The sequence below is a fragment of the Rosa chinensis genome, chromosome 1, assembly GCF_002994745.2.
Source record: "Rosa chinensis cultivar Old Blush chromosome 1, RchiOBHm-V2, whole genome shotgun sequence".
NCBI lineage: Eukaryota > Viridiplantae > Streptophyta > Magnoliopsida > Rosales > Rosaceae > Rosa > Rosa chinensis.
The window spans coordinates 64,063,907-64,080,446 of record NC_037088.1 but is presented as its reverse complement, the minus strand read 5'-3'; the positions used below and the strand labels follow the sequence as shown (position 1 = coordinate 64,080,446).

The 16,540-nt window shown below is 36.1% G+C and overlaps 1 protein-coding gene across 1 annotated transcript; it reads right to left on the bottom strand.

Moving 5' to 3' along the window:
• Positions 1 to 324: 324 nt before the first annotated feature.
• On the bottom strand, positions 325 to 993 carry LOC112172038. The gene is made up of 2 exons (XM_024309202.1): positions 650 to 993; positions 325 to 559 (listed from the first exon to the last, which is right to left on the bottom strand). Exons 1-2 carry the CDS (start codon positions 991 to 993, stop codon positions 325 to 327), a joined length of 579 nt encoding a protein of 192 aa, XP_024164970.1.
• Between the last annotated feature and the right edge of the window lie 15,547 nt (positions 994 to 16,540).

Below are 16,540 nucleotides of genomic sequence, written 5' to 3'. Positions count from 1 at the left end.
ACCCATCATAATTCCTTGACATCAAAAAAATAGATGCATCATAGACCACATGCAATTTAATTAATGAACTCCAGAAAAAAAATAGGGAGGCCCCTTATGCAATTTAATTAATGCATCATAGACCACATGAAAAACATATGCAATTTAATTAGATGCATCATAAACCACATGATAGAGCAAAAAGTATCCAGAAAAAAAAACTACTTTTCATTGCCTTGCAAAATAGCTAGGAACAAACCAAACTAAAAAAAATCAGAGGCCTAAACAAAAGGTGACTAATGTAGGAAGAAAATTAAAAAAAAATGGCTAAACATAGGCTGACAACTAGTAGTCGTCAAGAATTCCACCACTGGTCATATCATCAAAATTGCTTCCATTGTTCGCAAAAAAATCTGAGATATCGAGCGGAGTAATGTCTATAGGCTCAGATGAATCCCAAGGGTCAGAGTGGTCAATGTAGTTTGTCTCCACATGTTTCTTTTTCAAGGAAGCTTTGTAGAGGGCCACCAAATGTTCTTCTGCACGACAGGTGCGAGCCCAATGGCCTTTACCACCACATCTAAGACAAACACTGTCTTCATTTTTATGAGGTTTGATCATCTGACCATTTCCTTTAGTAATCTTGGCATTGTTCCTTGGGCCCAACTACTGGTTGTAGCCCCCAAGAGCTTGGCCATTTTGTCGACCCTGACCACGTCTATGACCACGGTTACAGGCTTTGCCATGCCTTCCACCACATCTATTGCCATAACCACTAGTAATAATAGCATTCGCTTCAGGGAATGGTTGTGATCCTGTAGGGCGAGACTGATGGTTCTTCATTAAGAGTTCATTGTTTTGCTCAGCCACCAGAAGACAAGAGATGAGATCAGAATATTTGGTGAATCCTCTTTCTCTGTATTGCTGCTGGAAGACCATATTGGAGGCATGAAAAGTGGAGAATGTCTTTTCAAGCATCATGGCCTGAGTTACAGTTTCTCCACAAAGATTCATTTGGGAGGTGATCCTGAACATGGCAGAATTATAATCTATCACAGAACTGTAATCTTGAAGGAGCAGATGCGTCCATTCATAACGTGCTCTAGGTGAAGGAATGGATGGATTTTAAAACTTTTTAATTAGTGCGGAATTAGTTTAACCATTAAACTACTAACTAAACATAAAATCCATTCCTTTAACCCATGATCTTGGCTTATTGTGATATGTATATAAACATAGCATGCATAGTAAGGAAGAACAAAGAGGGAGTTTATGTTCTACTCACCCTTGGAGCGTGATCTCAATCCGATCCAAGTGAACCACCAAAGTTCCTCTCCTTGATCTCTCCTTGTGTGTGTTTCCTCCACCTTGAAGCACCTTGAATTAAGAACTCCTTCTTGTACTCCTTCTTGTGCTTGTGATCTTCTCCTTGATGTAATAAGTAAAGCCACAAAAAGATATGGCCTCTAAGGATCTTCACCAAGTGAATCAAGAGATGAAGAAAGATGAAAGAAAAGAAGAAATTATGCAAGTGTTCTTCTTTCCTTTAATTTGGTAATGGACCAAGAGAGAACTCTTTCTCTCTCTCTCTCTCAAATCTGAAAATAATAGTGTGGAGACACACTTATTCTCTTTGTCCATGCTTTCACTTTTATATAATAGGAAATAACTCCAATTACTAAAAGAAAATATTGACTTTCATAAAGCCAATATTTTGGCTGGTCCATACATGTTATTGGGCACTAAAAATGTGTCTTGGGCTTTCATTTAAATCTCATTTAGTGAAGCCCAAGTCCACATCAAAAACCCGACAATCGTTTAGGCCCAATAGGTTCGGTTTTACCCGAAAATCCTAATTATGTCCAAATAATAAATCTAATTAATTATTTGGTCATAACCAACTCTTGTTTAATCTTCTTCATATACAATCTCAATGATCCACTTATATGGTGTGCGATCTCTTAGGTTCTAATTAACAAGGCAGTGAAGTTTATAGAAACCATTCTATTTTGTTTACGAATCAAAAACTCCATTTTTGATTCTCCCTTGTTATTAGGATTATAAATGTTTATTAATCCTCGGGGACTTCACAAGTCATGAGTGACGTCTTGCAACATATCATGACTACCCTAGTTAATGTAGAATGACAAAGAACCTATTCAATTGGAATTACAATACAATACGGTCCTTCTCTAACACTATGTTCTAAATCACATCATCGGGGTATGGAATTGATATGTCAATCCCCTAATGTGATTTTCATTCTTATGTGATTCTTAGAATGTGATTAGAAACTCCTTTTTAATCTCATTCAATGCTTTGGCCAAAGACTTATTGAATCACATCTTTGAACATACACCTTATTTACTTAAGGATAGAGATTCCTTATTGTACACTCACATGTCTCCATGACCGAATTGATTATACCAATGAATGCATCTATTATATCCATTAAGGGACACAATATTATTGCATCATCAAGAAATAATCAATTCACTCATAAGACAACTATGGTGTCTCAGGTCAAAGGACTAATTTGTATTATTGCAATTTAGAGTTCAAGTTTGACATGTAAGTAAGACTCCATACAAGAACTCTAATGATCGCGTTCAGTGTACTCTTTAAATTAAGAGCACCCACATACTTGTATTAGTGTCTCCACACAAATGACAAGAGACATATCATCCTCCATTTTGAGCATACATAGTATGTGCTAGTCTTTCCGGATTATCAATGTCCAAGTGATAATCCTATGACTAGGAACCTTTTAGGATAAGAGTGTGAAAGAGTAAAGGTCTCACACATCTAACTCTTTAGATTACTTTCTCTTTAACTCATATTCCTTGGACCTTGTTCAATCAAATATCAAATATAAGCAATGAACAATAAACTTGCCCTTTTGATTAATAATAATTACAATAATAATTACATCAAAATGATTGTTTTAGGACACAATTCCTTCAATCTCCCACTTGTACTAAACCCAATCAGCCATGAAACGTACACCCATCTTCTCAAGATGTTGTTCTAGCTTTGCTTGTGATAAGGGCTTAGTGAATGGATCTGATATGTTATCAACAGATGCTACTTTGAGAATGTTAATGTCTCCACGATTAACAATCTCCCTTATGATATGGAAGCGTCTTTCGATGTGTTTGGATTTTTGATGAGACCTTGGTTCCTTGGCTTGAGCAATTGCCCCATTGTTGTCACAATAAAGTGGAATTGGTGACTCAATGGTAGGAACAACATCAAGTTCAGTGATGAACTTTTTTTTATCCAAACTGCTTCCTTTGCAGCATCAGATGCTGCAATGTATTCTGCCTCAGTAGTGGAATCTGCAGTAACGCTTTGTTTGCAGCTTCTCCAATTTACTGCACCTCCATTCAAGGTGAAGACAAACCCTGATGTGGATTTTCTGTCATTCACATCAGATTGAAAATCCGAGTTTGTGTATGCTTCCACTTGCAACTCTGATTGCAAATCACCACCTCCATAAACGAGGAATAAATCTTTAGTCCTTCTCAAGTACTTAAGGATATTCTTAACAGCATTCCAGTGTTCTAAACCTGGATTGGACTGATATCGACTAGTTATGCTTACGCCATAACTGATATCAGGTCTTGTGCATAGCATCGCATACATGAGGCTCCCTATTACAGATGCATATGGGATCTTGCTCATCTTTTGCACTTCCTCAATCGTTTGTGGGCACATTTTCTTAGAAAGGTGAATGCCATGTCTGACAGGCAGAAAACCCTTCTTAGATTGTTCCATGTGAAATCTATTCAACACTTTGTCTATGTACAAGGATTGAGATAATCCAATTAATCTCCTTGATCTATCTCTGTAGATTTTTATTCCTAGTACATAGGCAGCTTCTCCAAGATCCTTCATAAGGAAGGTCTTGGACAACCAAACTTTAATTGAAGATAACATTCCTACATCATTCCCAAATAGTAGGATGTCATCTACATAAAGTACAAGGAACACAACAGCACTCCCACTGACCTTCTTGTAAACACAAGGTTCATCCATGTTTTGTGTGAAACCAAAAGATTTGACTGCATCATCAAAACGGATGTTCCAACTCCTTGAAGCTTGCTTGAGTCCATAGATGGACCTATGAAGCTTACACACTTTATGAATGTCATCTTTAGACGTAAAGCCTTCAGGTTGATCCATATAAAGGTCTTCCTCAAGGTTGCCATTCAGAAAGGCAGTCTTTACGTCCATTTGCCATATCTCATAATCATAGTGAGCAGCTATAGCAAATAATATCCGAATAGATTTAACCATGGCAACAGGAGAGAACGTATCTTCATAGTCAATGCCCTCTCTTTGCTTATAGCCCTTTGCCACCAACCTTGCTTTGTAGGTTTCTATTTTACCATCTGAACCTATCTTTTTCTTGAAGACCCATTTGTTTCCAATTGGTCTAATACCAGGTGGAGGGTCAACGAGAGTCCAGACTTGATTGGTATACATAGAGTCAATCTCGGATTCCATGGCTTCTTGCCATTTCTTTGAGTCAACATTTGACATTGCTTCATTATAACTAGAAGGATCATACAGGTTTTCATTGTCACCAAGGAGATTTAACTCCCCAAGGCTTTCATGACACAAACCATACCTCTTGGGAGGTATCCGGATCCTACTAGAAATTCTTGGAGTTTGTGTTATAGTTGGTTCAGGAAGTTGTTCAATGGGAAATGGAGTGTTAGTTTGTGGCTTGTTGGACACTTCCTTGAGTTCTACCATTTGCTCAACATTTCCATCAAGGACGTAGTCCCTTTCAAGGAAAATGACATTCCTGCTAACAAACACCTTTTGTTCTTCAGGTTGATAGAAATAATATCCTAAACTATCTTTAGGATATCCCACAAATAAACACTTGCTTGATCTAGCTTCAAGCTTGCCTGCTTCTAGTCTTTTGACATAAGCTGGACAACCCCAAATCTTAATATGATTGAGACTTGGTTTCTTCCCATGCCACATCTCATATGGTGTAAGAGGGACAGACTTGGAAGGCACTTTATTCAACAAATAAATTGCTGTTTGAAGTGCATATCCCCAAAAGGATATAGGTAAATCAGTATAGCTCATCATGGAACGAACCATGTCTAACAAAGTTCGATTTCTCCTTTCAGAGACACCATTGAGTTGTGGTGTTCCAGGAGGAGCTAATGAAGAAACAATGCCTTCTTGTTTGAGATAATCAATAAACTCATTGCTTAAGTATTCGCCTCCTCGATCAGATCTTAGAGCTTTAATACTTCTGTCGGTTTGTTTCTCAACTTCATTCTTAAATTCTTTGAACTTTTCAAAGGCTTCAGATTTGTTCTTCATAAGGTATAAATAACCAAACCGAGAATAATCATCGGTAAAGGTTATGAAGTATGAGAATCCACCTCTACTAATAGTGGACATGGGACCACATACATCGGTATGTATTAGGCCTAGGAGTTCTTTAACTCTTGTTCTTTGTCCACCATAATGTGACTTGGTCATTTTTCCTTTTAGACAAGACTCACAAGTAGGCATAGGATCAGATCCTAATGACTCTAAGTATCCATTTTTGGATAATTTGTGAATTCTATCTTGGCTAATATGACCAAGTTTAAGGTGCCACATCTTAATGGGGTTAACCGTTTCTCGAGATCTCTTAGATCCCAAAGCATTTTCCTTCATACAGTTAATACTACCATCTAAAGCTAGATAAAAGAGACCATCAATAATATTAGCATGACATATCATGCGTTCATTAATAGATACAAAACCACTTAGTTTATCAAAAACTACTCTATAACCATCCTTCAAAAGCATGGAGATGGAGATAAGGTTCTTTATACATATAGGAAGATAAAGACAATTATTTAACTCCAATGTATCTCCTGATGGTAACTTCAAAATATAAGTCCCCACGGCTTTGGCATCAACTCTTGTGCCATTTCCTACACGTAGGGAAATTTCTCCAGCTTTAAGCTTCCTTGCTCCCACTAGGTCCTGCAACGAAGTGCAAACATGGTGGGATGCACCTGAATCAATTATCCAAGTGGAAGTATTATTAACTGTAAATATTGATTCAATCACATTGATCATACCTTCCGTTGAAGACTTGTTCTTCAAGGATGCAAGATAAGCTTTGCAATTCCTCTTCCAGTGCCCATCTTTGTTGCAAAAGAAACAAATACCTTTTGGTTCCTTTTGTTCCTTCTTCTTCTTCTTTTGGACTGCTCCCTTAGGCTTTATCACTTGTTTCTTCTTCCCTTTGCCTTTGGACTTACTGGATGAAGAAGAAGCGATAATGGCCGCACTCCCACTCTCTTTCTTGATTTGTTTCTCAGCTGTTACCAGCATATTGAGAAGATCAGAAAGAGTATGATCCATTTGTTGCATATTATAGTTCATTATGAACTGAGAAAATGAATCATCTAGGGAGGAAAGAAGAAGATCTTGAGCTAGCTCCGCATCAAGTGCAAATCCAAGGTCTTGAATTTGCTCAATAAGGCCTATCATTTTTAGACCATGTTGATGAACAGGTGCACCCCTCACATGCTTTGTCTTAACAAGCTCATTGACTACTGTGAAGCGCACATTTCTATTTCTCTCACCAAACAATTCAGTGAGATGAAGTAACATAGAATTGGCGCTATCCATATTCTCATGTTGCTTCTGAAGTTGTGAGTTCATGGATGCAAGCATAACACATTTAGCTTGAGTGTCATCATCCTTATGCTTTTGATAAGCAACACGTTGCTCATCGGTTGCATCTTGAGCCAAAAGAGTGTGAGGGGGTGCATTTTGTAAGACATAAGCGATCTTATCGAATGTCAATACAATTTTCAAATTGCGGAGCCAGTCATTGAAGTTTGGGCCCTCAAGACGATTTTCATTGAGAATTTTGGTGATAGGGTGTCCTGACATATTGCAATCTACATAACATAAAATAAAATAAATCAGATTTATTTTTAAAACCAAGTGACTCGGGTCTTAAGAATCAAATGGCACCCTCTCACTATTTTATCAAATTCCAAATCCCTCAAAGGAATTCGAGAGTATAAATTAAAACTCTTAGTGAGTATGGAAGACTCATTTTCATTAAGCCAACCGCATCATAATAGAACTATAAGTCAACTTAATTTCCATGAGAGGATACTCTTATCCAATCACATCAAATGTGAATATCCATAACTTTGGCCTCTAAAGTAATTACGTCTCACCATAATAGGATATTGATAAATTACTCTAGTTAAGCTATACCCAACATCTCATGTAAGTATAGAGATCAAAAATTAAATCTCATCATAATAGAATATTGACCAAGATTTGTCCCTACCTTACAACATCAAATGTTGAATAACCTCTCTTTAATGCTCCTAGCAAGAAATACCTCCGTTCGGAATGATATTCACATGCAAGAACATCTACTAGGAGATTACAATGTTGGAAGGCCACAAAGAAGCATTCATAATGACTTCTTCGTTTTTCAACTTAATATCACTTTGAGGGAATTTTAAGGTCTCATCTTTAATAATCTTATTAATAACAATCACATTGCATTTGCTTTGATCCTATTGCAATCACACATTCATTATACTTGATCTATAATAAAATACTCCCACTAATTGTTTTCAGAAAAACAATTTGATTTCATCAAAAACATTTTTCAAATGGAATCATGGGAAATATAAAATTACTTGATCAAGTGCAATGGACATGCAATTATAATAGGTCACATAGGATGATTATGGACTTGTTGTTTGATCCAACATGAGCCAATATGTTGGATCAAGGTCATGTTTGGGTGGTTGATTTTAATTACGCGTAACGATTACGAAAATTAAATAACTAAGCTAAGCTATTACACTTTGCACTTGAACTTCTTTCAAGGCTAGATGACTTCAAACTTCTTCTTTGGATCATCCTCATGTGCATCCATCTTCGATTACAAGAGTGGATTAGGGGCATACAAGCTCCCATTTAAATTTAATCAAACTTGAATAAATTAAATAAGCTACTTAGTTACACAACCAAATGAATTAACTACTTTAATTACATAACCCAAATGAATTAACTACTTTAATTACATAACCACATTCATTCAAAATGAATAGTCGGCCAATCACATGCTCAATTATATTTGGCCATAGTCCATAATCATCCTTTAATTAACCAAGATTAATAAGGTTAATTAAACAAGCATAATTAACTCAATCAAAATAAGTTAACCACTAAATTACTTTAATTTAATGCAAGTAAATTAGTTGAGTGATTTAGGGGATGATGATGTCTTACATCATGCATCACTAACTTTTGGTGAGTAATTTAGGGGATGATGTCTCACATCACTTTTGATGAGTGATTTAGGGGATGATGTTTTACATCATGCATCACCAACTTTTGGTGAGTGATTTAGGGGATGATGTTTTACATCATGCATCACCAACTTTTGGTGAGTGATTTAGGGGATGATGTTTTACATCATGATTCACCAACCTTTGGTGAGTAATTTAGGGAGACATGTCTCTTATCTTATTCCAACTTTTGGTGGGTAATTTAGAGAAACTAATAGTAAAGATGACTAACTCTACCAACCTTTTGGTGAGGGAATCATGGAAATGATTTTATGTCATCACTAACTATTGGATAAATTTCAATTCATGAATTTATGGATCAAAAGTGAGAGCAAACACCATGAAAAATTAGCTAGTTCATAACTAGTTTAGACATGTTCCAAAGCTGGAAATAAAATTCCAGTTTTGTGTTCTTCCATTGAACATTTGTTTACTTCATCTTTGAAGCCAAAAATCATGCATACCCTAAGGCATATATAATCTAATATGTTTCTAAGATTAACACCTTAATTAAGAAACATATAGAATCCCTTAATACATATCTCATATGCATCAAAGTTTCATAAAACTTAAACCACTTCTTACATGTAATTTCCAGAAAACTTTTTCTAGCTATCATAAAATCTACCTTACATCACATGCTTCATAACTTTTATGATAAAGCAAATTTTATGATCTAAATTACATATTACTCTAAGCTTAAGAAAATCACATCAACCAAAATACTTAGCCATGTTTATAACATACCAAAATTAAGCCAATGGCTCTGATACCAATTGAAGGAATGGATGGATTTTAAAACTTTTTAATTAGTGCGGAATTAGTTTAACCATTAAACTACTAACTAAACATAAAATCCATTCCTTTAACCCATGATCTTGGCTTATTGTGATATGTATATAAACATAGCATGCATAGTAAGGAAGAACAAAGAGGGAGTTTATGTTCTACTCACCCTTGGAGCGTGATCTCAATCCGATCCAAGTGAACCACCAAAGTTCCTCTCCTTGATCTCTCCTTGTGTGTGTTTCCTCCACCTTGAAGCACCTTGAATTAAGAACTCCTTCTTGTACTCCTTCTTGTGCTTGTGATCTTCTCCTTGATGTAATAAGTAAAGCCACAAAAAGATATGGCCTCTAAGGATCTTCACCAAGTGAATCAAGAGATGAAGAAAGATGAAAGAAAAGAAGAAATTATGCAAGTGTTCTTCTTTCCTTTAATTTGGTAATGGACCAAGAGAGAACTCTTTCTCTCTCTCTCTCTCAAATCTGAAAATAATAGTGTGGAGACACACTTATTCTCTTTGTCCATGCTTTCACTTTTATATAATAGGAAATAACTCCAATTACTAAAAGAAAATATTGACTTTCATAAAGCCAATATTTTGGCTGGTCCATACATGTTATTGGGCACTAAAAATGTGTCTTGGGCTTTCATTTAAATCTCATTTAGTGAAGCCCAAGTCCACATCAAAAACCCGACAATCGTTTAGGCCCAATAGGTTCGGTTTTACCCGAAAATCCTAATTATGTCCAAATAATAAATCTAATTAATTATTTGGTCATAACCAACTCTTGTTTAATCTTCTTCATATACAATCTCAATGATCCACTTATATGGTGTGCGATCTCTTAGGTTCTAATTAACAAGGCAGTGAAGTTTATAGAAACCATTCTATTTTGTTTACGAATCAAAAACTCCATTTTTGATTCTCCCTTGTTATTAGGATTATAAATGTTTATTAATCCTCGGGGACTTCACAAGTCATGAGTGACGTCTTGCAACATATCATGACTACCCTAGTTAATGTAGAATGACAAAGAACCTATTCAATTGGAATTACAATACAATACGGTCCTTCTCTAACACTATGTTCTAAATCACATCATCGGGGTATGGAATTGATATGTCAATCCCCTAATGTGATTTTCATTCTTATGTGATTCTTAGAATGTGATTAGAAACTCCTTTTTAATCTCATTCAATGCTTTGGCCAAAGACTTATTGAATCACATCTTTGAACATACACCTTATTTACTTAAGGATAGAGATTCCTTATTGTACACTCACATGTCTCCATGACCGAATTGATTATACCAATGAATGCATCTATTATATCCATTAAGGGACACAATATTATTGCATCATCAAGAAATAATCAATTCACTCATAAGACAACTATGGTGTCTCAGGTCAAAGGACTAATTTGTATTATTGCAATTTAGAGTTCAAGTTTGACATGTAAGTAAGACTCCATACAAGAACTCTAATGATCGCGTTCAGTGTACTCTTTAAATTAAGAGCACCCACATACTTGTATTAGTGTCTCCACACAAATGACAAGAGACATATCATCCTCCATTTTGAGCATACATAGTATGTGCTAGTCTTTCCGGATTATCAATGTCCAAGTGATAATCCTATGACTAGGAACCTTTTAGGATAAGAGTGTGAAAGAGTAAAGGTCTCACACATCTAACTCTTTAGATTACTTTCTCTTTAACTCATATTCCTTGGACCTTGTTCAATCAAATATCAAATATAAGCAATGAACAATAAACTTGCCCTTTTGATTAATAATAATTACAATAATAATTACATCAAAATGATTGTTTTAGGACACAATTCCTTCAATCTCCCACTTGTACTAAACCCAATCAGCCATGAAACGTACACCCATCTTCTCAAGATGTTGTTCTAGCTTTGCTTGTGATAAGGGCTTAGTGAATGGATCTGATATGTTATCAACAGATGCTACTTTGAGAATGTTAATGTCTCCACGATTAACAATCTCCCTTATGATATGGAAGCGTCTTTCGATGTGTTTGGATTTTTGATGAGACCTTGGTTCCTTGGCTTGAGCAATTGCCCCATTGTTGTCACAATAAAGTGGAATTGGTGACTCAATGGTAGGAACAACATCAAGTTCAGTGATGAACTTTTTTTTTATCCAAACTGCTTCCTTTGCAGCATCAGATGCTGCAATGTATTCTGCCTCAGTAGTGGAATCTGCAGTAACGCTTTGTTTGCAGCTTCTCCAATTTACTGCACCTCCATTCAAGGTGAAGACAAACCCTGATGTGGATTTTCTGTCATTCACATCAGATTGAAAATCCGAGTTTGTGTATGCTTCCACTTGCAACTCTGATTGCAAATCACCACCTCCATAAACGAGGAATAAATCTTTAGTCCTTCTCAAGTACTTAAGGATATTCTTAACAGCATTCCAGTGTTCTAAACCTGGATTGGACTGATATCGACTAGTTATGCTTACGCCATAACTGATATCAGGTCTTGTGCATAGCATCGCATACATGAGGCTCCCTATTACAGATGCATATGGGATCTTGCTCATCTTTTGCACTTCCTCAATCGTTTGTGGGCACATTTTCTTAGAAAGGTGAATGCCATGTCTGACAGGCAGAAAACCCTTCTTAGATTGTTCCATGTGAAATCTATTCAACACTTTGTCTATGTACAAGGATTGAGATAATCCAATTAATCTCCTTGATCTATCTCTGTAGATTTTTATTCCTAGTACATAGGCAGCTTCTCCAAGATCCTTCATAAGGAAGGTCTTGGACAACCAAACTTTAATTGAAGATAACATTCCTACATCATTCCCAAATAGTAGGATGTCATCTACATAAAGTACAAGGAACACAACAGCACTCCCACTGACCTTCTTGTAAACACAAGGTTCATCCATGTTTTGTGTGAAACCAAAAGATTTGACTGCATCATCAAAACGGATGTTCCAACTCCTTGAAGCTTGCTTGAGTCCATAGATGGACCTATGAAGCTTACACACTTTATGAATGTCATCTTTAGACGTAAAGCCTTCAGGTTGATCCATATAAAGGTCTTCCTCAAGGTTGCCATTCAGAAAGGCAGTCTTTACGTCCATTTGCCATATCTCATAATCATAGTGAGCAGCTATAGCAAATAATATCCGAATAGATTTAACCATGGCAACAGGAGAGAACGTATCTTCATAGTCAATGCCCTCTCTTTGCTTATAGCCCTTTGCCACCAACCTTGCTTTGTAGGTTTCTATTTTACCATCTGAACCTATCTTTTTCTTGAAGACCCATTTGTTTCCAATTGGTCTAATACCAGGTGGAGGGTCAACGAGAGTCCAGACTTGATTGGTATACATAGAGTCAATCTCGGATTCCATGGCTTCTTGCCATTTCTTTGAGTCAACATTTGACATTGCTTCATTATAACTAGAAGGATCATACAGGTTTTCATTGTCACCAAGGAGATTTAACTCCCCAAGGCTTTCATGACACAAACCATACCTCTTGGGAGGTATCCGGATCCTACTAGAAATTCTTGGAGTTTGTGTTATAGTTGGTTCAGGAAGTTGTTCAATGGGAAATGGAGTGTTAGTTTGTGGCTTGTTGGACACTTCCTTGAGTTCTACCATTTGCTCAACATTTCCATCAAGGACGTAGTCCCTTTCAAGGAAAATGACATTCCTGCTAACAAACACCTTTTGTTCTTCAGGTTGATAGAAATAATATCCTAAACTATCTTTAGGATATCCCACAAATAAACACTTGCTTGATCTAGCTTCAAGCTTGCCTGCTTCTAGTCTTTTGACATAAGCTGGACAACCCCAAATCTTAATATGATTGAGACTTGGTTTCTTCCCATGCCACATCTCATATGGTGTAAGAGGGACAGACTTGGAAGGCACTTTATTCAACAAATAAATTGCTGTTTGAAGTGCATATCCCCAAAAGGATATAGGTAAATCAGTATAGCTCATCATGGAACGAACCATGTCTAACAAAGTTCGATTTCTCCTTTCAGAGACACCATTGAGTTGTGGTGTTCCAGGAGGAGCTAATGAAGAAACAATGCCTTCTTGTTTGAGATAATCAATAAACTCATTGCTTAAGTATTCGCCTCCTCGATCAGATCTTAGAGCCTTAATACTTCTGTCGGTTTGTTTCTCAACTTCATTCTTAAATTCTTTGAACTTTTCAAAGGCTTCAGATTTGTTCTTCATAAGGTATAAATAACCAAACCGAGAATAATCATCGGTAAAGGTTATGAAGTATGAGAATCCACCTCTACTAATAGTGGACATGGGACCACATACATCGGTATGTATTAGGCCTAGGAGTTCTTTAACTCTTGTTCTTTGTCCACCATAATGTGACTTGGTCATTTTTCCTTTTAGACAAGACTCACAAGTAGGCATAGGATCAGATCCTAATGACTCTAAGTATCCATTTTTGGATAATTTGTGAATTCTATCTTGGCTAATATGACCAAGTTTAAGGTGCCACATCTTAATGGGGTTAACCGTTTCTCGAGATCTCTTAGATCCCAAAGCATTTTCCTTCATACAGTTAATACTACCATCTAAAGCTAGATAAAAGAGACCATCAATAATATTAGCATGACATATCATGCGTTCATTAATAGATACAAAACCACTTAGTTTATCAAAAACTACTCTATAACCATCCTTCAAAAGCATGGAGATGGAGATAAGGTTCTTTATACATATAGGAAGATAAAGACAATTATTTAACTCCAATGTATCTCCTGATGGTAACTTCAAAATATAAGTCCCCACGGCTTTGGCATCAACTCTTGTGCCATTTCCTACACGTAGGGAAATTTCTCCAGCTTTAAGCTTCCTTGCTCCCACTAGGTCCTGCAACGAAGTGCAAACATGGTGGGATGCACCTGAATCAATTATCCAAGTGGAAGTATTATTAACTGTAAATATTGATTCAATCACATTGATCATACCTTCCGTTGAAGACTTGTTCTTCAAGGATGCAAGATAAGCTTTGCAATTCCTCTTCCAGTGCCCATCTTTGTTGCAAAAGAAACAAATACCTTTTGGTTCCTTTTGTTCCTTCTTCTTCTTCTTTTGGACTGCTCCCTTAGGCTTTATCACTTGTTTCTTCTTCCCTTTGCCTTTGGACTTACTGGATGAAGAAGAAGCGATAATGGCCGCACTCCCACTCTCTTTCTTGATTTGTTTCTCAGCTGTTACCAGCATATTGAGAAGATCAGAAAGAGTATGATCCATTTGTTGCATATTATAGTTCATTATGAACTGAGAAAATGAATCATCTAGGGAGGAAAGAAGAAGATCTTGAGCTAGCTCCGCATCAAGTGCAAATCCAAGGTCTTGAATTTGCTCAATAAGGCCTATCATTTTTAGACCATGTTGATGAACAGGTGCACCCCTCACATGCTTTGTCTTAACAAGCTCATTGACTACTGTGAAGCGCACATTTCTATTTCTCTCACCAAACAATTCAGTGAGATGAAGTAACATAGAATTGGCGCTATCCATATTCTCATGTTGCTTCTGAAGTTGTGAGTTCATGGATGCAAGCATAACACATTTAGCTTGAGTGTCATCATCCTTATGCTTTTGATAAGCAACACGTTGCTCATCGGTTGCATCTTGAGCCAAAAGAGTGTGAGGGGGTGCATTTTGTAAGACATAAGCGATCTTATCGAATGTCAATACAATTTTCAAATTGCGGAGCCAGTCATTGAAGTTTGGGCCCTCAAGACGATTTTCATTGAGAATTTTGGTGATAGGGTGTCCTGACATATTGCAATCTACATAACATAAAATAAAATAAATCAGATTTATTTTTAAAACCAAGTGACTCGGGTCTTAAGAATCAAATGGCACCCTCTCACTATTTTATCAAATTCCAAATCCCTCAAAGGAATTCGAGAGTATAAATTAAAACTCTTAGTGAGTATGGAAGACTCATTTTCATTAAGCCAACCGCATCATAATAGAACTATAAGTCAACTTAATTTCCATGAGAGGATACTCTTATCCAATCACATCAAATGTGAATATCCATAACTTTGGCCTCTAAAGTAATTACGTCTCACCATAATAGGATATTGATAAATTACTCTAGTTAAGCTATACCCAACATCTCATGTAAGTATAGAGATCAAAAATTAAATCTCATCATAATAGAATATTGACCAAGATTTGTCCCTACCTTACAACATCAAATGTTGAATAACCTCTCTTTAATGCTCCTAGCAAGAAATACCTCCGTTCGGAATGATATTCACATGCAAGAACATCTACTAGGAGATTACAATGTTGGAAGGCCACAAAGAAGCATTCATAATGACTTCTTCGTTTTTCAACTTAATATCACTTTGAGGGAATTTTAAGGTCTCATCTTTAATAATCTTATTAATAACAATCACATTGCATTTGCTTTGATCCTATTGCAATCACACATTCATTATACTTGATCTATAATAAAATACTCCCACTAATTGTTTTCAGAAAAACAATTTGATTTCATCAAAAACATTTTTCAAATGGAATCATGGGAAATATAAAATTACTTGATCAAGTGCAATGGACATGCAATTATAATAGGTCACATAGGATGATTATGGACTTGTTGTTTGATCCAACATGAGCCAATATGTTGGATCAAGGTCATGTTTGGGTGGTTGATTTTAATTACGCGTAACGATTACGAAAATTAAATAACTAAGCTAAGCTATTACACTTTGCACTTGAACTTCTTTCAAGGCTAGATGACTTCAAACTTCTTCTTTGGATCATCCTCATGTGCATCCATCTTCGATTACAAGAGTGGATTAGGGGCATACAAGCTCCCATTTAAATTTAATCAAACTTGAATAAATTAAATAAGCTACTTAGTTACACAACCAAATGAATTAACTACTTTAATTACATAACCCAAATGAATTAACTACTTTAATTACATAACCACATTCATTCAAAATGAATAGTCGGCCAATCACATGCTCAATTATATTTGGCCATAGTCCATAATCATCCTTTAATTAACCAAGATTAATAAGGTTAATTAAACAAGCATAATTAACTCAATCAAAATAAGTTAACCACTAAATTACTTTAATTTAATGCAAGTAAATTAGTTGAGTGATTTAGGGGATGATGATGTCTTACATCATGCATCACTAACTTTTGGTGAGTAATTTAGGGGATGATGTCTCACATCACTTTTGATGAGTGATTTAGGGGATGATGTTTTACATCATGCATCACCAACTTTTGGTGAGTGATTTAGGGGATGATGTTTTACATCATGCATCACCAACTTTTGGTGAGTGATTTAGGGGATGATGTTTTACATCATGATTCACCAACCTTTGGTGAGTAATTTAGGGAGACATGTCTCTTA